Source organism: Peromyscus leucopus, chromosome 15 (assembly GCF_004664715.2).
Source record: "Peromyscus leucopus breed LL Stock chromosome 15, UCI_PerLeu_2.1, whole genome shotgun sequence".
NCBI lineage: Eukaryota > Metazoa > Chordata > Mammalia > Rodentia > Cricetidae > Peromyscus > Peromyscus leucopus.
This window is the reverse complement of record NC_051076.1, coordinates 28,126,560-28,148,555: the sequence shown is the minus strand read 5'-3', so window position 1 is coordinate 28,148,555 and position 21,996 is coordinate 28,126,560. Positions and strand designations below refer to the sequence as shown.

At 45.9% G+C, this 21,996-nt stretch overlaps 1 protein-coding gene and 4 non-coding genes across 5 annotated transcripts; 2 read left to right on the top strand and 3 right to left on the bottom strand.

Annotated features, from left to right (window-relative positions):
* The first annotated feature begins 3,853 nt into the window (after positions 1 to 3,853).
* LOC114689891 (low affinity immunoglobulin gamma Fc region receptor IV-like) lies at positions 3,854 to 13,917 on the top strand. The gene is made up of 5 exons (XM_028864329.2): positions 3,854 to 3,955; positions 4,474 to 4,494; positions 4,839 to 5,093; positions 9,795 to 10,052; positions 13,367 to 13,917. The coding sequence occupies exons 1-5, from the start codon at positions 3,916 to 3,918 to the stop codon at positions 13,543 to 13,545; spliced, it is 753 nt and encodes a 250-aa protein (XP_028720162.1). The 5' UTR covers positions 3,854 to 3,915; the 3' UTR covers positions 13,546 to 13,917.
* Positions 13,918 to 16,863: 2,946 nt separating this feature from the next.
* Trnan-guu lies at positions 16,864 to 16,937 on the bottom strand. Its single transcript has one exon. It is a non-coding gene; the product is annotated as a tRNA-Asn (tRNA).
* Positions 16,938 to 19,012: 2,075 nt separating this feature from the next.
* On the bottom strand, positions 19,013 to 19,084 carry Trnad-guc. The gene has a single exon. It is a non-coding gene; the product is annotated as a tRNA-Asp (tRNA).
* Positions 19,085 to 20,008: 924 nt separating this feature from the next.
* On the bottom strand, positions 20,009 to 20,080 carry Trnag-ucc. Its single transcript has one exon. It is a non-coding gene; the product is annotated as a tRNA-Gly (tRNA).
* A 513-nt stretch (positions 20,081 to 20,593) lies between these two features.
* On the top strand, positions 20,594 to 20,676 carry Trnal-cag. The gene has a single exon. It is a non-coding gene; the product is annotated as a tRNA-Leu (tRNA).
* Positions 20,677 to 21,996: the final 1,320 nt, after the last annotated feature.

Below are 21,996 nucleotides of genomic sequence, written 5' to 3'. Positions count from 1 at the left end.
CCTCTCCTCCATTCTGTAAGTCCGACTCCCTCCATGTCTCACTGGTGTGTCCCCCATGCCTAGATTCATCCTGAGTTCCTCTCCCTGCCAGGAAGTCCCACCTAACCTCTGCTGCCTAGCTATGAAGCGAATCACTACTTGGTGCCAGACCCTAGGCTGAATATTGGGAATAAAGCCGTTAAACAAAAATGAGCCGACGCCACGCCCTCCAAGGCCTTACGGTCCACAATGTGATGAGTCACGCCGAAGCAAAAGCCTCAGAGGTCGGCTGTGTCGCAACTGCTACAGCTCAAGTGTGAAATGTCACCCACAAGCCCTCAGCCCCTAGCTGGTGGCACAACCCTTAGGAGGCTGTGAAGCCTTTGGGAGGTGAAGTCTACCTGGGGGAACTGGCTCACGGGGGCCGGGCCAGCGCTTCAGGTTCGTAGCCTCACTCTGCTTCCAGGCCCTTTGCTCTTTTCGCTGCCAAGCCATGAGTAGGTGAAAAGCCCCGGCTGCCACTGCCATGGTGCCTCCTGCAAATGTACGTGCTCCGCCATGATGGACTGTGTCCTATGAAACCACACCCCAAAACAACAAGCCTTCAGTCACCGTGAAGAGAAAAATATGGCCAATACAACTGAACCCGGAAAACTAAGGACAGCCTCACTCGCCCATCTTCTACCTCTAATCAACAGGTATGGCTCCACATTCCAAACCAACAACTCTGAATGGTTTCATTCAAAGTCCACAACTCCTTGGAGTTAGTGCTGTTATTACTAGCCCCGTTTTACAGATAAAGAAACTGAGGTCTGTAAGGGTCAAATAAATGGTGGAGTTGAGATTTGATCCCAGGCTCATTTGAGACCAGATAGATGTCACATGAACAAGAAGTCTACACTTCTCCTTCATTAGCACATGCTCTCCCATGTAGACCCTTCACCTAAACAGACCCACCATTGCCTTATCTGTGCATATGTAGTGTTTCAAAAGCACCCTCGTAGTCCTCAGAGTACTAGGGATTCTTGCCTGGTGGTGTCTCTCTAGGAATCTTTAAGTGTTGTGGAGTTGCAACTAATTCACTTCTGTAATCTCAATCATTTGTGCTGCTCTTTGCATTCCTGTACTAAAGGAAAAGAAGGAAGAGGAAAAGAGGGAGGAGGAGGAAAAGAATGAGAAGGAAAGAGGAAGGAGAGGAAACAAAAGGTGAAGATAATCATGAGTTTACAGGAAGATTCCGTATAAGACATCCCTGGTGCATCATGCTGCTCTGTAAGAACTTTAATCTTACCAGACACTGTAAAATGAATCCTTGCAACAACCCCAACAGCATTCCATAAAGGACTACTCAATGAGCAGTCATAAAATCCCTCTGGATGCTTCTTGCCTGTGACGATCAGAATGAGAAGGGCCCCCATAGGCTCACATATTTGAATACTTGGTCCCCAGTTGGTAGAACTGTTTAGGAAGGATTAGGGGGTGTGGCTTTGTTGAAGGAGGTGTGTCACTGGAGGTGAGCTTTGAGGGTTCCAAAGTCCATGCCATCCCCAGTCTTTTTCTCTGCCTCCTACCTACCGACGAGGATGTAAACTCTCAGCTACTCCTCCAGCACCATGCCTGCCTGCTGCCATGATGGTTGTGAACTTACCTACTGAAACTCCAAGACCCAATAACCTTTCTTCTATACGTTGGCTTGGTCATGGTGGTATCTCGTTACAGCAATAAATAGTAAGTAGGATGTGATCCATACTGGGCCCCCTTTCTCTTCTCCTCTGTTCTCTCTCCTCTCTCTCCTCTATAGCCTAGGCCCATGCTGCTAGCAACTTTTTCCTTCATCAGAGACGAAATGAAACTCAAAGGAGGCAAACTAAAGTGGGACCTTATGCCACAAGTTAGCAGAAAGCCACCAGGAAGTTGAAGAACAGAATGTGCCTGGGAACGCATACCCTTTACCTTAGAGACTGTCCTCAGGCAGATAGGCATCCTTTTTTTTTTTTTTTTTTTTTTTTTTTTTTCTGTTTTAGGTTTTCTAGACAAGCATCAAGGCTCTATAGCAAAGTTTCCAGAGCCTCAGCTGTATTTTACATGGTGTGAATTTATTAAGCAACATTAGAAAGGCTGTCTGGATCGTGCCCATTGCCCACCTTCATCAGACATCTAAACCATGGGCCACTTAGAGAGGGGCTTCTGCAAGAACATCCTTTGGAGGGCAATGGGCAGCAGTCAACTAGCTCTACCTGCAAGCAACACAAAACAAAAGTCAAAACAGAGAAATGATGTTGGTCTGATTCTGGAGTAGAGAGGGCATTAGCCCAAGGCGGTGGTCAGCAGGACCCTTTGGCAGCCCCTACGCCACTCAACCCTTACTAAGCCTCGTTTACCCTACTTAAATTGCTCACTCAAGTCAGGTGAGAGCTGCCCAGATCCCCAGGAGCCCATTGGGGGACCAGCCCTACCAAATGGGATCATTTGAATTCTTTTGTCTGGGGGCTGAGTTGAGATGACTGTCAAACACTTAGCTTTGTCAAGGGGAGGTTGAGGGAGAACAATGTGTGAATACATTAGGGAGGAGGTGAGACTGAGATGTTAACCAATCTTACCACTTCCTATTCCTCTACCCTCCAGGTTTTCTGTTGAGGGGCCCCGCACTTGGGCCTTTTGACCTACAGACCAGCCCAGGCCCAGAGAAAGACAGAGCTACCCTGAGCTACTGTGGTGAGCACAGCCCCAGCCACACTAGAGTGAGGCTAGAGCTTCTGTCCAATCGGCTTTCTGTTGATTGCTTGCCAGGAGGTGAGCAACCTCCTTCGCTGCGTGTTCCTGCAACCACAGGGTCTTGCCTCATCATCGGTTCGATACATGGAGCTAAGTGGCCCTGGACTGGAAACTCTGGCCCCCTTTGCCTCTACTTCCCTCAACCCTTTACTGGACACTTGACTGTGACATCAGCAACAATGGCTGGCACTCAGCACAAGCCGCTGCTGTTTCGTCCAGAAACCCGCTGCCACGTCCCCCACAGCTCACGTCTTCGTCTTGGTCTCCCCACAGAAGAAGTGTGTGTACTTGGTGTGCTGGCTGATTCCTCTATAGAATCAATGAAATCGTACAGAGGGGGGGGGGGGAATGTTTAAGGAGTTCCTGTCTCAGCCTCCCATTGTTGTCCTCCTCTTTCCAGAACATGTCTTTCTCCCTGTGTGAGTTTCTTCAGAAAGACTCAAAACAACATAATAAACAAAAACAGGAGAATTTAGTGATCAAATTCACGCTCAGAAGTTGGTAACTCCTTTGGATTATACATCCCAGGGGTGGACATTTTGAAAGAAAATGTAGGTCAAGATAATATTGAAAAGATGTACTAGTGGATTGAAAGGTTTAAATTATTATTTTATATATAAATATATATTTATGTATTTTTTATATATGTGGTCAGACCCTGGGTTGGATGTGGGCCAGGCAGGAGAGTAATGAATTCTGAGAGAGCCAAGGGACCCCTGGGACATGGCCTTGGCTGTGAACGCCATCATCAGGTCATGCTGTCCCAATCTTGGCCTTGGCCCTGAGCCTGCCCAAAGTACCCTCTGATAGAGTCTCTGTGTGTCCCCCAGATGCTCAGCTGTGACAAACATAGAATAAGTGGATTCCCCCACCCCCCTCACCCTCCACCCCCCCTACACCCCTATCCCCCACTCCCCCCCACCCCCAGTGTCCTCTCCAGAGGCTCTCCCTCCTGTTCCTAACCCTGCCGCAGGGCTCACTCATCAGAGTTTACATCAGGAATCAGATGATGATGTTTCTGGAAAAGGAAACTAGTGAGAGAGATGGGGGAGGGGGGTTGAGAGGGTTGGGGAAAAACTATTTACTTCCTCTCTTCTAGTCAAATAGGCCCCTTAAGGGTTCCGGATCTCTGTGGTGGCATTTTCTGTCTAGTGCAGCAGCATGTGGCCACTACTACTACCAACCGCTCTGCTACTTTTAGGTAAGTGGGGCTCAGTCTAGATGAAGGTAAAGCTTATGGTGGTCTGTGTTCAGCAGAGACCTCCCCCCTTTTCAGGTCAGGCACGGAATCCCCACTACGGGCCCAGATTTAACTCCTAGGACAGATTGTTAGAGATGAGCAGCACCCTGGCTCTGATCCGTTCTTCATCGGGGGTGGGCTGTGAGCTCGCCCATCTGGGTCTCCACTTCCCTAAGTGGAAGCCGAAGAGCAAGGACCCAGTCCGTGCCCTCCAGTCTGACACCCCAGGTTTCCCTTTCCTTCTCTTTCCAGGTGGGGTTAAAGTGGTGTCTGCGGCTTGATTTAGGGAAATGCAATCTTTACTTTTAACCTGACAGTTTGAATGAGGACAAGAATAAAGGAAACAGTGTCAAAGTCTAGGATTTGAGTTTCCTGCAGGACAGGGCATGGGAGGAGAGAAGGAAGCAGCCGGAGCAGAGGTGGGGGGAGTCGCCCTGCTCAACATCTGATTCGTGCTTCTATTTTTTTTCCCCTTGCAGTTTCTTCTGACATTGGAGCTGGTGAGTCTGCTTCTGAGTCTTAGATTGGTCAAGTGCGGTACATACAAAGGCCACAGAAAGCTGGGAAAGGACCATTGTATGGTGTCTGGCATGTCTGGGAGCTGGGAGCAATACCCTAACACAGTTGGGATCGGCCCTACACATCTCTGGCCACTTTTTCTCCAACTACAGAAAGGGTCAAAAATGGAGCCAAGTGCTTCCCTGCCTAGATACCCTAAGAATGAGTCGTAGACAGGCTGAGAGCACCAGGGGTTTTGTTCATTCCGCCTGGGTTACCCTGGGAGGGCCAGTCCAGGGCTCACTCATCTGTGTCCTCACTCCGTATTCTCTTGACTCCTCATCAGGTCTCCAAAAGGCTGTGGTGATCCTAGACCCTGAATGGGTCAGCTTGCTCGAGGAAGACAACGTGACCCTCAGGTGCCAGGGCACCTACTCACCTGAGGACAATTCTACCAAGTGGTTCCATAATGGAAGCCTCATCTCACACCAGAGCGCCAACTATTTCATTGGAACTGCCAGAGTAAAGGACAGTGGAGAGTATAAGTGCCAGACAGCCCTCTCCATGCCCAGTGACCCGGTGAGACTTGAAGTCCACATAGGTGAGTTGAAGGGAAAGAAGGGCCCTGAATTACTTAGGGGAAAGCCCTATGGTTTGGGTTAATATGGAAGTGAAGTGATATGTGTTCCATCAGATGGGAACAGAACTATGGTTCTCGCTGTAAGTAAGCCCTAAGCAAAGCATCAGAACCTTTCTTGCAGTGCATACAGGATAGAGACATTGAACGATTCCAGGAATTGCCATTCTCACGGAGCACATACAACATAGATATGTGCTCTGAGGTCAGGGCAGGCCCCGCAACATTCATTGCTTAGACTAATGAATGTGTTCTTAGGATCTCAGTTTCCTTCTCACTCTCAGATATTACACTCAAGCTCATCTAGAAGGCCAAAACAGCGGCCCTTCTCCATTTCAGAGCTTTCATAGTCTGTTACCTATGTTACAGTAAGTGTTACATCACTTAGTGTCTGTCTGTACTATATTCCCATCAACGCTATGCTGAAACTCACATGTTAGCACACACTTGGACCCTTCCAGGGGTGCCAAGTCTAGTACAGCTCCAGAGACAGATCTGACTAGGAAGGAGAGGGAATAAAAAAAGATAAACACACATGGACACCCAGAAAAACTGGGATCCGATGGACTGGGCTCTCTGATGGAGAAACCACAGCATCCAGGAAGCTCAGCTTGTTTACTATATAGAGTTGAACAGGGAGTAGAGCTACTGCATACAGCTGAGCAAGGAACCTGGGTTATCACACACAGATAAACAAGGAGACGGGGGTTCCTGCTATATACAAATGATCAAGGAGGCAGCTTTGGCTAATCTAGGTTGGAACAGTCTCCGTAGCTGTCTTCAGGCCATAATCATCCAGGGGGAGAGAGCTATGATGGGCATTTTCTGCACACACTATCAACATCCACACTCAGACCATCCCTCTAAATCTCATCCTCTAGAGAAGGCTTTGCCATTGGCCCATGGGTCTGAGGCTCTGGAGTCCTCAACACAGCTGTGTGGAGGTGTCTATACACTCATCCTCTGCATTTATCATAGGATGGATATGTCTGTGTCCATTAGCAACATCCTGGTATCACTAGTGGGTAAGAGAACTATTTTTTTCAGGTGTAGATCTTTCCCAGCATTCTTGGAATGACATCAAATACTGTAGGTTTTACTTTATTTACCCGGCTGTCCCTTTTGTACTGTGTGAATTGGTGGACAGGCCTGGGGGGGGGGGGGAGGTGAAACAGAAGCAGCTCTGCAGTAGGGTCCCACTGAATTAGGCCTATCGAATAGCTGGGTTCTGTGGCTCCTTTGCCTCAACTATACCACCTGGACAGCATGGTTCTCACTCTGCAGAGCGACAAAAAGGAATATCAGTTACCTTGTTGGGTGAGAGACGGCTATCTAAGAGTAAATAAAGTGAGGAATTACTGAGAGGAAGCAATGGGAAAACCAAGTCTCAGGGCTGGGGAGGTGGCTCAGCTGTTAAAGGTGCTTGCTGCTAAGCCTGAGAAGCCTGAGTTCAGGTCCCAAAAGCCACAGGGTGGAAGGAAAGAGCCCACTCCTGGAAGCTGTCCTTGGATCTCTTGTAAGCATGATCTCTCTCTCTCTGTCTCTCTCTCTCTCTCTGTCTCTCTCTCTGTCTCTCTCTCTCTCTCTCTCTCTGTCTGTCTCTCTCTCTCTCACACACACACACTTTGAAAAAAAGAAAAATCAAGGATCAGGCATGGTGGCTCATGCTTTTTTTTTTTTTTTTTGGTTTTTTCGAGACAGGGTTTCTCTGCGTAGCTTTGCACCTTTCCTGGAGCTCACTTGGTAGCCCAAGCTGGCCTCGAACTCACAAAGATCCGCCTGGCTCTGCCTCCCGAGTGCTGGGATTAAAGGCGTGCGCCACCACCGCCTGGCCTGTTTTTTTTTTTTTTTTAAGATTTATTTATTACATATACACTGTTCTGCCTGCATATATGCCTACACACCAGAACAGGGCACCAGATCTCATTACAGATGGTTGTGAGCCACCATGTGATTGTTGGGAATTGAACTCAGGACCTCTGGAAGAGCAGCTAGTGCTCTTAACCTCTGGGCCATCTCTCCAACCATGGCTCATGCTTTTAATCCCAGCACTCATGAGGCAGAGACAGGAGAATCTCTGTGAACTTGAGGCCAGTGTGATCTACAGAGTGAGTTCCAGAACAGCCAGAGCTACGTAGTGAGACCCTGTCTCAAAAAAGAAAAAAAGAAAGAAAAAAAAGAAAAAAGAAAAAGAAAGAAAAGAAAAGAAAAAGAAAAAAGTTAAAAAGAGGAAAGAAAAGAAATCTCAAGGCTAAGGATTATTAGTTTGCCTTGACTTTGCTCTAAAAATGGGCTTTGGACATCTAGTTAACAAGACCTGCATGAGGTGGCAACCATGAACATTAAATTCACCAGGAAGACCGCAGACTCACTTTTAGGACCAGTTTCACTACACTCATACCCTGTACTTTCTTTGAGTAGATTTTTTTTTATTCTAATCTCATTGGCTCTATATAGACCTTACCACACTGCAGTATACCGCTTCAGAGTATATGTGTTTCTAAGTTCTAGACTGTAGGTTCTGTGAGGTTAGGAATCATACACCTTAGTCATCTGAAAATCCCCAGTGTAAAATGTCCGTCACATGTTTGTTGAACAAATATGTGCCTGTGTATTAGTTATGTTCACAGCAAGACAGACAAAACAAGAATAGTCCCCCAGCCATTGTAGTGAGCATACCTGTGACCCCAGCTCTCGGGAGGTGGAGCAGGAAGATCAGGGGACACAAGACCATGCTTGGCTGTATAAAGTAAACCTTGACTACCTGAGACCCTGTCTCCAAACAGAAATAAATGAACATACTATTTTAATAAAAGAATATTACCCCCAGACACCAAGCTATATCCATATCAATCACAATACATCTTATGCTAATCACAATACATTCCTTATTGATAACCAATACATCTTGTTTATTTATAGTTTTCATTTGTTTGGGGGGCATTCCCTTCTCTTTTTTTTTAAATAATAAGTCCTATGTAGTTCAGCATTGCCTGGAATTCACTATGTAGTCTAGGCTAGCCTTAAGCTGCTGTTTTTCTCTCCTGGCTCCTTGTATACTGTCTTCACTAATAAATGACCTACCTTATTAAATATTAGAAATTGCTCTCTGCTTGGCAAGTTTTCCTGGGTAAAGAATCTCCATCAAAATGTTCTGCCAATTTTGTTTAGCACTGGGCAGCAAAATTTAAAAGCTACCAAATATTTTGCTTTGTTCTTACTATAAACATCATTTGGGTTGTATTTTGAAAATCAGTAAGAAGGAACCAGGTATGGTGGTGCATGCCTTTAATCCCGGTACTCGGGAGGCAGAGGCCAACTTGGTCTATAGACTGAGTTCCAGGACATCCAGGGCTGTTACACAGAGAAACCCTGTCTTGAAAAATCAAAAAAAAAAAAAAAAATCAATAAAAAGGAAAATATTTTAATTTCCTCTCATCCTACACCTCCTGTGAAAATTCCCGTTAATCTTCAAAAACACATCCTTCATTTTTCTGTGCATTGTCCCATTAATATCTGCACCTGCCACTGATACTTTTCGACATGTCATTTTTATTTCCCCAGGTCCCCTCCTACCTTGACGTCCCCTTCTCTCTGTGGAGTCTGATTACCTGAGGTGATTGTGAGAGAAGGCAACCTGGCCGTCATTTCTCTCTTCAAAGCTATGCTCGTCATGGTCTCCCTGAGGCCCCATAGCCTGTCAAAAACTAGCCAACATTCACTCTCCCTCCCTCCTCCTCTTCTTCTTCCCTCCCTCCCTCCCCCCACTACCCTCCTCCTGACTTCACAGTGAGGGTTCCTACACCATCTTTGTAAGCCCTTCCATGGACACTGGTCTCCTTAATCCTGACTGCTGCAAGAGTCTTTTGAAATCTAACTTTTTTTTTTTTTTAATGTAGAAAGCTTTTGTTTTGTTTTGAGGCAGGATTTCCCTGTGTAACAGTTCTGGCTATCCTAGAACTCCCTAGAACTACCTAGAGCGCACCGAGATCCACCGGCCTCTGCCTCCCGAGTTCTGGAATTAAAGGCGTGTGCCGCCGCCGCTGCCGCCGCCGCCGCCGCCGCCACCACCCGGCTAGAAAGCCATTTTGTGTGTGTGTGTGTGTGTGTGTGTGTGTGTGTGTGTGTGTGTGTGGTACAGTCTAGTGTTCATTTATGTTATGGCAGATGCACTTGAATTTCAAAATTTAAAACATATAAAAAGTGGTTTGGGACTAACACCTGCATCAACAGTGGACAAGTGTCTTGGTGGTTTATTATACAGCAGCGTATGTGGTTGTGCTGATGCTAACTGGGGGCATGGGGTGAGATCATCAGTAGGCTTTCTACAGGCAACAGCGTATGCTGCTGTTTGAGAGATTCAGAATCTGCTTCCAATGCTCACTATTTAACCTTAGAGATGTTAGAAAGCCATTTTTAAATGTAATTTTTACCCTTTGGTTTAGAAATACTGTGGGTCCTTATTACCTGCCAAACCAAACCTAAGCCCAGCACACAGGGAGCCCGCAGCTGTCCTCAGCTGCGCTTCTCACCTCCCTCATTCCTACTTCTTCATTCTAGCAATCCTCAGTCTGCTTCCCCATCCAGGATCGAGTAGTTCCGAGTTTCCCCTTCGGAAGATTCGCAGAGTCTGACCTCCGGCTCTAAGACCTCTCTGTCTTTCAGGCTGGCTGTTGCTTCAGACCACTCAGCGGCCTGAGTTCCGGGAGGGGGACACCATTCGGCTGAATTGCCACAGCTGGAGAAACAAACCTGTACATAAAGTCACCTATTTACAGAACGGCAGAGGCAAGAAATTTTTCCATGAGAATACTGAATTCCGCATTCCAGAAGCTACACAAAAGGACAGCGGCTCCTACTTCTGCCGAGGGATGATTGGACGAAACAACAAGTCTTCGGAGACTTTAAGGATCACCGTAGGAGGTGAGAGCTCTTCAGAACCTTTTATGGTGTGCTAGGGGTTTTTTATATTATTATTATTATTATTATTATTATTATTATTATTAGGTTTTTATATTATTCCTTATTATTATTCCTTTTATTTATTGTATGTGTGCATGCATGTCTGTGTGCACATGCCACCTTGAGCTTGTGGAGATGAGAAGACAACTTTTAGGAGTCAGTTCTCTCATTCTACCACATAAATCCTGGGGATTGATGAACTAAGGTGGTCAGGATTGGCCGCAAGAGCCTTTGCTGGCCTCTTTTCAATTTTTGTTTACTCTTAATCTGGCACAGATAAGGAGGACCTATTGTACTTCCAAAGGATGTCTTAGTTCCTTTCATATTGTCGAGAAGAGACACTATGACCAAGGACACTCATAAAAGAAAGCATTTAATTGGAGTTTTGCCTACAGTTTGAGAGGGTGAAGTAGCTGAGAGCTTCTATTTTCTCCACAAGCTAACTTTCCCATAGCTGGCAGAGAGCATGAGAGACTCGGTGATGGATCTCCTCCAACAAGACCACACCTGCTAATCCTTCCAAAACAGTTCCACTTACTAGGCAACAACAGCTAGGCTCGTTCAAATACATGAGCCTTTGGGGACCATTTTCCTTCCACCCACCACGAGAGGTGACAGAGGGAAGACCAAAGGAAGAAACAAACAAGTGAAATGAAAACTATTAGAGAATCTAAGTAGACATATGAGAGTTCTTCATGCTAGTAAGGTAAATTTGTTCATAGTTTAAAACCATATCAAAATTTAAAGTTAAGGGTCTGGGGGGATGACTCAGCGGTTAAGAGCACTAGTTGCTTTTACAGAGGACCTGAGTTCACTCCAAGCACCCACATGGTGTCTCACAATCATCCATAATTCCAGTTCCGTGGGATCTGATGCCTGCCTCTTCTTACCTGCCTGGGCACTACATGAATGTGGTGCCATGCACACACCCAGGCACACATACATACGTTAAAAAAAATTGCCGGGCAGTGGTGGCGCACGCCTTTAATCCCAGCACTCGGGAGGCAGAGCCAGGCGGATCTCTGTGAGTTCGAGGCCAGCCTGGGCTACCAAGTGAGTTCCAGGAAAGGTGCAAAGCTACACAGAGAAACCCTGTCTCAAAAAACCAAAAAATAAAATAAATATTTTTAAAAAGTAAAAATTAAAATTAAAACTGGACTAGACGTGGCGGCTCATGCCTTTAATCCCAGCACTCTGAGGCAGAGGCAGGTGGATCTCTGTGAGTTGGAGGCCAGCCAGGACTTTATAAGTGAGTTTCAGGCCAGCCAGGGCCACATAGCAAGACCCCGTTTCAAACAACCAAAGAAACATAACTAGGTCTGGGGAGCTAGCTGAGTTCATCTTAAAGTGCTTGCCTCACGAATGTGGGGGCCTGCATCCAAGTCCTAGAGTCATGAAGCAATGCTAGATGTGGTGGCACACCAATAACCCCAACACTAGGAAGATGGAGACAAGGGACCCCGGGGCACTCCGTTTAGTCTAAATGGTGAACTCCAGGCCAACGAGAGACCCTATCTCTTCCAGCTGGCTTTCTGTTGTGATAAATGCCATGACCCAAAACAACTTGGAGGAGGAGAGGGTTTATTTCACCTTATGCTTCTAGGTCCTAGTCCATCGTTGAGGGAAGTCACAGCACAAACACGAGCAAGAACTGAAGCAGAAACCATGGAAGAACACTGCTTCCTCCCTTGCTCTCTGGCTCAGACTCAGCTTGTTTTCTTACATAGCTCACCTGCCTAGGAGTGGCGCTGCCCACAGTGGGCTGGCCTTCCCACATCAATCATCAGTCAAGACAGTTTATCACAGGCAGTCTGACTTGGGCAATTACTCATCGGAGGTTCCCTCTTCCTTGGTGATCTTAGGCTGTGTCAGATTGACAGTAAAAACTAACCAAAACATGGTCTAAAGGAAGTGAACAGCATCTTTCTTTCCTTTTCTTTCTTTCTTCCTTTCTCTTTGGTTTTTCAAGACAAAGTTTCTCTGTGTAGTCCTGGCTATCCTAGAACTAGCTCTGTAGACCAGGCTGGCCTTGAACTCAGAGATCCACATGCCTCTGCCTCCCAAGTGCTGAGATTAAAGACATGCACCACCATCACCCAATTGTGAACAGCATTTCTGAGGATAATGGCCAAGGTTGTCCTCTGATCTCCATATGCACACACAGACAAACACACATATATACACACAGAGACATACAAATGCATGAGCACACACACACACACACATACCACATGCATAAAATTTTTAATAGAAAAATATTGAACTCAGGGCTAGAGAGATTGCTCAGTGGTTAAGAGCACTGGCTGCTCTTCCAGAGGACCTGGGTTTGACTCCCAGCACCCACATGGAGGCTCACAATTGTAACTCCAGTTCCAGGGGATTAACACCCTTTTCTGGCCTCTGTGGGCACCAGACATGAACCTGGTACACACATATACATGCAAGTAAAATGCCTATACACATAAAATAAAAATAAAAATATTTAAATAATGAAAATATTGAGCTGGACTTGGTGATACACATCTTTAATAGCAGTACTCAGGAAGCAGAAACAGGTGGTTATCTCTGAGTTTGAGGACATTCTGGTTCATAGCAAGTTCCAGACCAGCCAGGGCTACATAGTGAGACCCTGTTTTTAAAAATTAACAAAGAGGCCGGGCGGTGGTGGCGCACACCTTTAATCCCAGCACTTGGGAGGCAGAGCCAGGTGGATCTCTGTGAGTTCGAGGCCAGCCTGGGCCACCAAGTGAGCTCCAGGAAAGGCACAAAGCTAGGCAGAGAAACCCTGTCTCGAAAAACCAAAAAAATAAAAAAATAAAATAAAAAAATAACAAAGAGAAAGAAAGAAAGAAAGAAAGAAAGAAAGAAAGAAAGAAAGAAAGAAAGAAAGAAAGAAAGAAAGAAAGCAACAAAAAAAGCTGAAATGCACAAATTGGTCCACTTTCTAGACAACAGTAATATGGCAACTTCACAACTATCATGTGACTCCTGTAGACAACTTATCTTGCCAGCCCCCCCAACCCCCCCCCCCCCCCCGTTGCGTCACCACCAAACAAGCGGAAGCAGTGACTAAGTGTTTGGCCTGCGGAGCTCCGCTCAGATCGAGATTCAGTGCTAGAGAGGAAAGAGCTTGCCCGGGCTCTCCCATCTGTTTCCTCATACCTGATTCTTGGCAGGCGTCAGGAACACTGTCTGTCTGGTGGTTTTGACCTCACTGTGTATTCCGAATCTCTGCCTTAATGAGAGTCATCTTTCTCATCTATCTCTCCTACTAGATCCGACAACATCGCCGTCCGTCCCACCGTGGCATCAAATCACTTTCTGCCTGCTGATAGGACTCTTGTTTGCCATAGACACAGTGCTGTATTTCTCTATGCAGAGGGGCTTTCGAAGCTCAACGGCCGTCTATGAGGAACCCAAGTTGCACTGGAGCAAGGAACCTCAGGACAAGTGAGCCGTTGTCTCATCGAGTGCTAAGAGCAATGATGAGCGCCTATGAACCTCGTTGTGGACTTGCAGCCTCATTATCCGCACTGGGCATCATGCATTGAGCAGCAGGAATAACACAAAGAAAGGCCCCTCCCCCAACTTTTCTTTTTGTCTCCAAAGACCGTCTCAGGGGAAGGGAAAAGCTTCAGATCCCAAAAGGCCAACAGTGAAGCATCAGAGAGTAGGTAGCTGACCTCCGGAGAAGTGATGCTGCCGAGTTTTCTTATGCTTTCTCTGTCCCAAACTCCCTCATAGCAAAGCAGCAGCCCGGGCTCTGGGTGGTGACCCTTTCCATGCTTAACAATTGTTCCTAAATAAACTTCTGTAGAAAAGTGAATTACTGGTGGAGCTATGGAACAGCTGCCTGCGTCTGTTCCTTCAGGCCCGGTTGTCTTCAGGGAACCCCCAGACTTCTTCCAGAGCGTGGGAAGTCCTAGAGACCCAGGCAGTGCAGCTGAACTGATGAAGTAGACAGCTGGGGGAGGGGGAGTAGGGCGGTCTCACCCCTCCCTGAGCAGCCGGGGCCATTGGGTGATTTCTGGGGAGGAGGAAGTCCCTTTCTTCCGTCCTGTAGCCTCTGTAAATTCCCCTTATTCCAGTAAATGACCTAGCACCTGTTCTCCTGTGAGTAACCCAAGTTAAACTCAGCGGGAACCAACCAGACATAAAAGAAAGTTGGGGAGCGACTGGTTTAGAAGAGGGGCTTCAGTGGGAATGAGAAGGGGTAAGAAGGTGGTGTCAGGGTGTCCTGTGGGCTGGTAAAAGGCACAGAGATGAACTACTCCAGAGACAGTTTCAGGGAACAGTGTCTGCTTTATTGAGTGTGAGTAGCCACTTACAGAGTGGAAACCTACCGATTGTGATCGTTTAGTCCATTACCTTGGATTGGACAGTGAGCGTTCTCACCACCAGGATCTCTGTGAGGAAGAATTACATTAAAGAAGACAGGGAGAGTGCAAACAAACCAGCCACCAGCTACTCATGTTACTTCAGAGTTCAGTGTTCTGACTTCTGGGGCATGGGGTGCCATGCCTCTTATTTAGAAGTACAGGATGCCGAGTAGGCTGGCCACCAGATCATGCCTGCATTTTCTTCTACAGAGAATGACCAAAATATATTGTACGCATGTATAAAACTGTCAAAAATATTTAGATTTATTTATCTTTATGTGTATGAGTATTTTGCCTTCATGTATGTATGCACACCATGTATGTGCCTGGTGTTTTCAGAGGTCAGAAGAGGGAGTCAGATCCCCTAGGATGGAGTTATAGATGGTTGTTAGCCACCATGTGGGTGCTGGGCACTGAATCCAGTGCTTCTGCAAGAAGTGCTCATAACCACTGAGTCATCTCTTCAGTTCCATGTCAAACAATTTTTTTAATTATAAAAAGCAGGGGAGGGAGCTGGAGAGATGACTCATCAGTTAAGGGCATTTGCTGCTATTCTTGCAGAGGCCCTGGGTTTGACTCCCAGAACCCACAGCGTGGTTCACAGGCATCTGTAATTCCAGTTCTAAGGGATCCCACGCCCTCTTCTGACTTCTGCTGGCACGAGGCACCAAAAGCAAAAGTGGTGTGCATATGTATGCAGGCAAAACACTCATACACATAAAATAAAGCTAAGAAAGAAAACAGGGGAGCCCAGAGCAGCCCAGGGAGACTTCACCATCTGACTCCGGAGATAAGGTTATCTTCCCAGACCAGGAGCCACGACTAAGTGAGCTAGTAAGACGTTGCACATGTGACATCAGCTTGAGCTGTTCAGGGGGCTCTCCACCGGAATTGCCATGGTCTCAGAGCATGTCATATTGAAATGTCTTCATGTGTGGGCCTGGGGCATCACTCAATTCTGTGGGGGTGGGGTGGGGGTGGAAAGAAAGCAGCGAATAACCTGAGCTGTGCTGAGTGAACAAACGCAGCTAACTCAGGATCTGGACAGGGAAAGCATGTTGAGAGTCCACCTACAAGTTCACAGGAAGGAATGGCCGGAAGGTGAAGAGTTTTGTTGACCAAAGTCGTCTTAGTAAAAATTAGAAAAGGCACTGAGACCATAAAAAACCAGCTTTTCTGTTTCTATGTCCCTTCCCAGAATACATTTGATTTTAGTCATATGCACTCTCTGTTGTGCCTAGGCATAAGATGCTAAGTAGGAGAATCTCCCTAAAAGGTGCTAAAGGACATGTACCCCAAACCAATTCAGGCTGGGTCAGTTCTTCTGCTCTTCATACCCAGGTACACTGGGCATGCACTTGAATAATAGAAACTATCTAAATTTGATTGTTGCCAGGAGTGGGGAGACGTTATTTTTCAAAGATGGAGTACGTGTAACCAACCGTGCAGGTTGGGAGTGGGAGGGTTCTGAGGTTGCTCCAAGCATTGCTTGGAGAGGGATATGTGTGTCATAGTCATTCGGGTGGAGGAACTAGTCTGCCTATTGCATTATAACAAGAGTGTGTGTCGGGTCCCAGGGGAGTGAACTGTCTCCCGTGCGTACCTTCCTCGCCTACAATGTGCCAGCAGTGAATATAGGTGCTGGAAAGGTCACATCAACACTCAGTTTCATCCTGGATCCAGAAGCTTCCGTTCTAGTGAGCAAACCAGGCAGGCAGCGGGAGAGCGGAAGAAGCCCGCAGAGAAAGTTTGTTCCGGGTGAGGGCATGAAAGCGGAAGTTTGCCGGGCAAGAAAGAAAGAAGTTGGAAGTCCATAGCAAAGATTTAAGAGCCAGACTGTGCGTTTAGGAGCTGTGGTTCTACGGGGTCTAAAAGAGGCAGTGAGAGAGAGAGAAAAGGGGGCGTTCTGAGGCCACTCGCTGTAAGACCTTGCTCTCGGAGCTGGAGAGATGCCATCAGAAGGCGCCAGGTCCGGAAGGAGCTGACGCTGATCCCGTGCGGAGTTAACAGATTCTAGGGCAGCTACCGGAGCTGAGAAGTAAAGAACCGAGAAACGGAACCCCTCGCGGTCCTAGCAGATGATGCTGAGACTGAGGAGGAAATAAGGAGTGGCAAGTGGCAGCCAGGGAGGGATTCGGGAGCAAGGAATACAAAGGAAAGCTAGGCACAATTTCCCCAGGAGTATCAGCTTTCTGGTGTAATTTCAGCAGCGAAACTGCAACCTTATCCGCGAAAACTAGAGACGGCTAGCAAAACACGTAAGCTAAGGAGTTTTTAAACACAACACTAAGAAAGTCAGTCACGGGAACACGGGCGGTCAGCTGAGTTTAGCTTGAAGTTCTTCGAACGACAGATTTCGAGGAGGTGAGCGAGGTACACAAAATGCTCCTTCCCGTCCCTGGGTGGGCTCGAACCACCAACCTTTCGGTTAACAGCCGAACGCGCTAACCGATTGCGCCACAGAGACAGGTGATCCTGAGGCTTGCTGTCAAGTCAGTTCACTAAAGAATATATTGGTCGTCTACATCTGCCAAAAACTGTGGTTGGAATTGAAGCCGAAACTGGTGGCATCCCGCCGTGAAGACCGTCAGCAAGGGCGCCAACGCCTACTTCGATAAGAACCCACTGAGGCTGAGAAAAGGGGAGCGCAAGAAGATGAACGAAGCAAGAGCGTTTGTGAAATCCGAAATGGACGCTCTCGGAGTTTGGGAATTCGGTTGTTTGTGCTCAGAAACATTGCTGGTCTAGGTAATTTACGTGCGTGCCTAAGTACTGATTCATTTACTCATTATTTTTAACCTGACATCCACGTTTCCGGGCATGTCTGGCAGAAAGTATTAAGGGTTCTTACAACAAAACAAATCACACCAACTGTTTTGAGGTCTACTGGCGCATGAGTCACCCAGGCAAAACAGGAAATGTTTAAATTCTTGTAAACTCATGACGCTAACCATGACACACCTGCAAACAAATATTAAAGCGCGCATTCTCCTTATTCTACTGCCTTCAGCGAAGGGTTCTCATCAGGGCTGGGGTCTAATGAGCCGTTTTCTATGTTGCTCAGGTCTCAGAGTTTCCTGGAGCCTCTACGCACTAGTACCTCCTTGTAGACACATTTCTGTAGCATCTTCCATTAATACTGAGGTTCAGTTTAAGTGCTGGTCAGTATTTTCAAAGATTTTATACAAACATAGTTACCTATATGCAGAAATTATACATGCATATATCTTATATTTTATATATCCGTCTCTCATCTTCACTATGAGCCCAAGGCAGCTCTAAAAGTCAGTCTTATCAAAGAGCAAGCAACACGCACAGTTTTATCCCAACTTTATTTTCAAAACGTGCACCCCACCCCCACCCCCACGCACATACACACAAACCAAGGGAGCTAGCTAGCTGGAGATGTAGCACTTGCCTAGCATGCAGGAAACCCTGGACTCTATTCCCAGCACTGGAAGAATAAATGCCAGAGAAATATTGACCAAAACATGAACAGGTATTTTCTGTATGAGGGTGGAGTGTCTTTTATTCCTTTATTCTCTATTTTTCTGCAATGTATTACAGGAAAACAAATACACACACACACACACACACACACACACACATATATATTTTTCAAAATGAGCGTATGAGCAAATACTATATGCCAGGTTCTTTTACACATACAATCATTTACACTCAAAGCAACCATTCAAAATAGATTTAATTAACAGAGAGAGAGAGAGAGAGAGAGAGAGAGAGAGAGAGAGAGAGAGAGAAATCCACTGGAAATAACATAAATGTTCAGAAATAAGAAATTTGTTAACGAAATTATGGTGTAGTTATGTAGCTTAACACAACGAAGTGATTAAAACGAATGCTGAAACTTGAGCTTTAATTAATTGAACAATTTGAGGTCAGAGAGCTGAGATTAAAAATCTGTTTGTACAAATCACATTCTTCCTTGTGAGAGATTGTGCTTCGCGGGACCTTAATACTGCAAAGGGTTTCGGAGATCGTGGATCCAGTGTTTGAGTGTAGAACACAAAGTCTTGCCGAAGCAAACAAATTATTTCCCCCAAGGCAACTTTTCCTTAGTGATTTAAAACAACCAACAATAAAACAAAAGGCAAGCCTCCCGATCTTCAGACCCGTGCTCCTGTGCTAGGGTCAGACAGGACATTTCTGTTATTCTGCGTCATCACCTGCAGGGGTGAATGGCTGTTTCACAGATTTACACACCTGCAGCGTAGCAATGGAAAGGAGGTCGGACTTCAAAACTTGGTCTGGTCGGGGCTGCCACCTCGCTATGGAGCAGCATCATAGGTGGGAATCATCGTGATGGCCAGTATTTCAGGAAGTATGAAAATGTCTGAACCTTAGACACATGCAGGGTTAAGTAACTGCACTTAATGAATTAATAGCTAGCCCTTTCATACTAGTTTGGATAGAGAGAGACAGTTTCCTGAAGTCTAAGCCTTGAGCTTTTAAAAAATGATTGTCCCTCTTTTATAGGAAGGCTGATCAAAGATAGATATGGATGAAAAAGACTCTGCTAGCCTCCCCGTCGGGGAATCGAACCCCGGTCTCCCGCGTGACAGGCGGGGATACTCACCACTATACTAACGAGGATGACCATGCTACAGGCCTCAAAACAGCTGCCCAAGAAAGGTATTTCTAAGCGATCTCTGTTCCCTAGAAGTTAGTGGAATGTATTCTTATTGTCTGGATCAGCAGACTAAAAAACAAATGCAGCATGTATCGGCCAGTTTTCTAACAGGCAGATCAAACAGTAGAAAGAAACAGGTTCCTCATTAAAATCAGTGGGTCACAAAGGACTCGAAAGTGGGAAAGGGATTGAAGGGAGAAGGAAGGAAACACAGAGGTGAGAGGGAAATAAAAAGGGGGCGCGAGGTGAGTATAAACAAGTCACGTGTGCAATTATCAAAGAACAAATTTAATCAATAACAAAAACATGATAAGTTTAATAATTCCTATTTAGCCCCACACATCCAAAATATTTCAACATATAATCATACCAAAAATTAATTTGATTATTTCTTCTTAGTCTTCAAAGTCTGGAATGTATTTTACACTCAAAGTTTTAGAAAGAACAAAGGGTATCTATACAGATTTCATAAAAATATACAAATCAAAAATACACATATGCCTTTTTCCTGCTTAAAAGGTCTTCAGTAGCCGAAATGAGTAGCCATTTAGATATTTCCATCTATTTGATTGCTCCATTAATTACTTATTTCAATTAGTTCAATTAAAATAAAATTTGAAAATGTGGTTCTTACACGCACCGGCCAGTTTCAAAACGCTCAAGAACTCGCGCCTACTGTAGAATCCTCTCCGGTACGGAGGCCTGTACGAGTTTGAGATTCTGACAAGAGATTCCAGACTCCGGAAGATTCCCAAATCAAAAAAGGTAAGATGAAATACCTTCAGGAACCTAATTCGGTCGGCCCCAATTTGGCGGGACTGGTTTTTGTTTAAAAATAAAATATCGAACACTCTGTCCTACATAAGGAACAAAACCAAAAGCAGACATGCGTTGGCCGGGAATCGAACCCGGGTCAACTGCTTGGAAGGCAGCTATGCTCACCACTATACCACCAACGCAGTGCGCCGAATGGCCCCCTCTAGTCTCTCTAATACATGTGAGAAATTTGCCGACGGTGTTTTGAGTCTGTTTTCTACAAGCCTAAAAATGGGTCCCGTAAGAAAACCTGGCATCCGCCTGGCGGAAAACATTTTCTCTCCTCACCGGCTCACAGCCCGACATTCCCAGCTCCGGGCTCCACATCCACTTAGCTCCGCCAGGCAGAACCCAGAGTCCATTCGGCACGGGTTCGGTTAGGCGATTTAGGACAGAAGCGGGGAGAACTGGCCGATAGGAGGTTCTCCCTGGCCTGATGCAGCCCCTCTAGACGAGAGACCGAAAGGTCCCCAGAGGAGATGGAGATGGAAAGTTTAAAGTGATGAGGAAGTAGGAGGTAGAAAAGATCTGTCACTCACTTTCACCTCTCCAGCTTTGCTTTTTATTTGAAACCATAGGCAAACGAAACACAGGGGATGCGTGCGTCATCAGTGCTGATGAACTCATAAGGAAGTATGGAAAGCTTGCTACACCATGTCAGGATGGCCGAGCGGTCTAAGGCGCTGCGTTCAGGTCGCAGTCTCCCCTGGAGGCGTGGGTTCGAATCCCACTTCTGACAACACTTACTTTTCCTCCTGTTGGAAGTGTATTTGACCTTTCTGAGTTTTAATTCCCTTCCTAGTAAAATGGATATAAGAATTGATAGCGTCTACTCATTAGGAAATCTGAATTCAGGTTCTGTCTCAGGCCTGCTGTCTGCCCCTTATGAGATACTTAGGTAATTGGAATGTATAGGACAGTTTAGTAAAGTTTCAGAGGCCAATCCTTCTCACTCATACTGACCTAGAGGTGCCCTTTCTCTTGCCTCTCAGGAGGCCACCTTTTACTCTGCATCATTTAATCATTTATAATAGGTCAGACACTAAACTTAACAAAGGATACAAAGTCACCATGTAAGAAAATAGATGTTAGATATGTCAGAAAATTCTTTGGGGGGGAGGGAGGTGTGGTTTTACAAGTCAGGGTCTCTCTGTGTAACACAGTCCTGGCTGTTCTGGAACGCTCTGTAGACCAGTCTGGCCTACGAAACTCATAGAGATCCTCCTGCTTCTCCCTCCCAAATTCGGGGATAAAAGGCTGTGCCACCATGCCCAGCCTCTTAAAAGGAACGTGAGCCAAGCATTAAAAGTAGTATCACGTGTGATTAGTCACACTGATATATGGACAGGTACCCAATGCTATAATGTGATGCCTTGAGCATTCTCGTTCCTGTGTTATTCTCCACAAAAGTGTCAATCATGTCAGGAAAAAAACAAAATCAGCTTCCCCCAGAAGACACAGTAATTAAAAGAAAACCACAGTGTCAAAGGTAGACTCCCTCTCTGTGAGCTGTTATTAGTCAGAGAGGCCCAGAGGCTGCTGCCATCCCACCTGGTTGCCCACCATGCTATACGGTAGGACCCCATTGCTGAAGCCACAACATACTGTAGCTTCGGGACATAGAGAAATCAATCTTGTACTGACTAGAAATTTCCTCCCTGATGGCTAGCGGTCATGTTGCTAGGAGCTGTTATTCAGGCTGCAAGGACACACAGACATACACAATTAAAAAAAAAATCACACAAATCAACATTAAGAGATCATTTATAAAATACCTGACTTGTCTTTAAAAGACTGTGAAACTATCACAGAATATATAGAGTTTAGGAAGCATGATGTCAGTGTGATATGATACCCAACACTGACTTCTGAAACAAAAAAAGGACGCATTGGTAGGAAGTGTGAAACCCGAATGAAGTCAACAGCTTAATTAAGAGTAATTTTCCAATGACATTTCCTGAAGTTTGATAAGTGTATCATGGTTATGTAACATCTAAACATTAGGAGAAGTTGACTGGCAGGCATGTAGTAATTTTCCATCGTATCTTTGCAGTTCCTC

Excerpts from the sequence above, each read along its gene's own strand:
- LOC114689891 (XM_028864329.2), top strand. The coding sequence starts at position 3,916 with ATGTGGCCACTACTACTACCAACCGCTCTGCTACTTTTAG. Across the intron at positions 3,956-4,473 it reads AACCGCTCTGCTACTTTTAG|TTTCTTCTGACATTGGAGCT; the intron begins GTAAGTGGGGCT and ends TTCCCCTTGCAG. Across the intron at positions 5,094-9,794 it reads GAGACTTGAAGTCCACATAG|GCTGGCTGTTGCTTCAGACC; the intron begins GTGAGTTGAAGG and ends TCTGTCTTTCAG.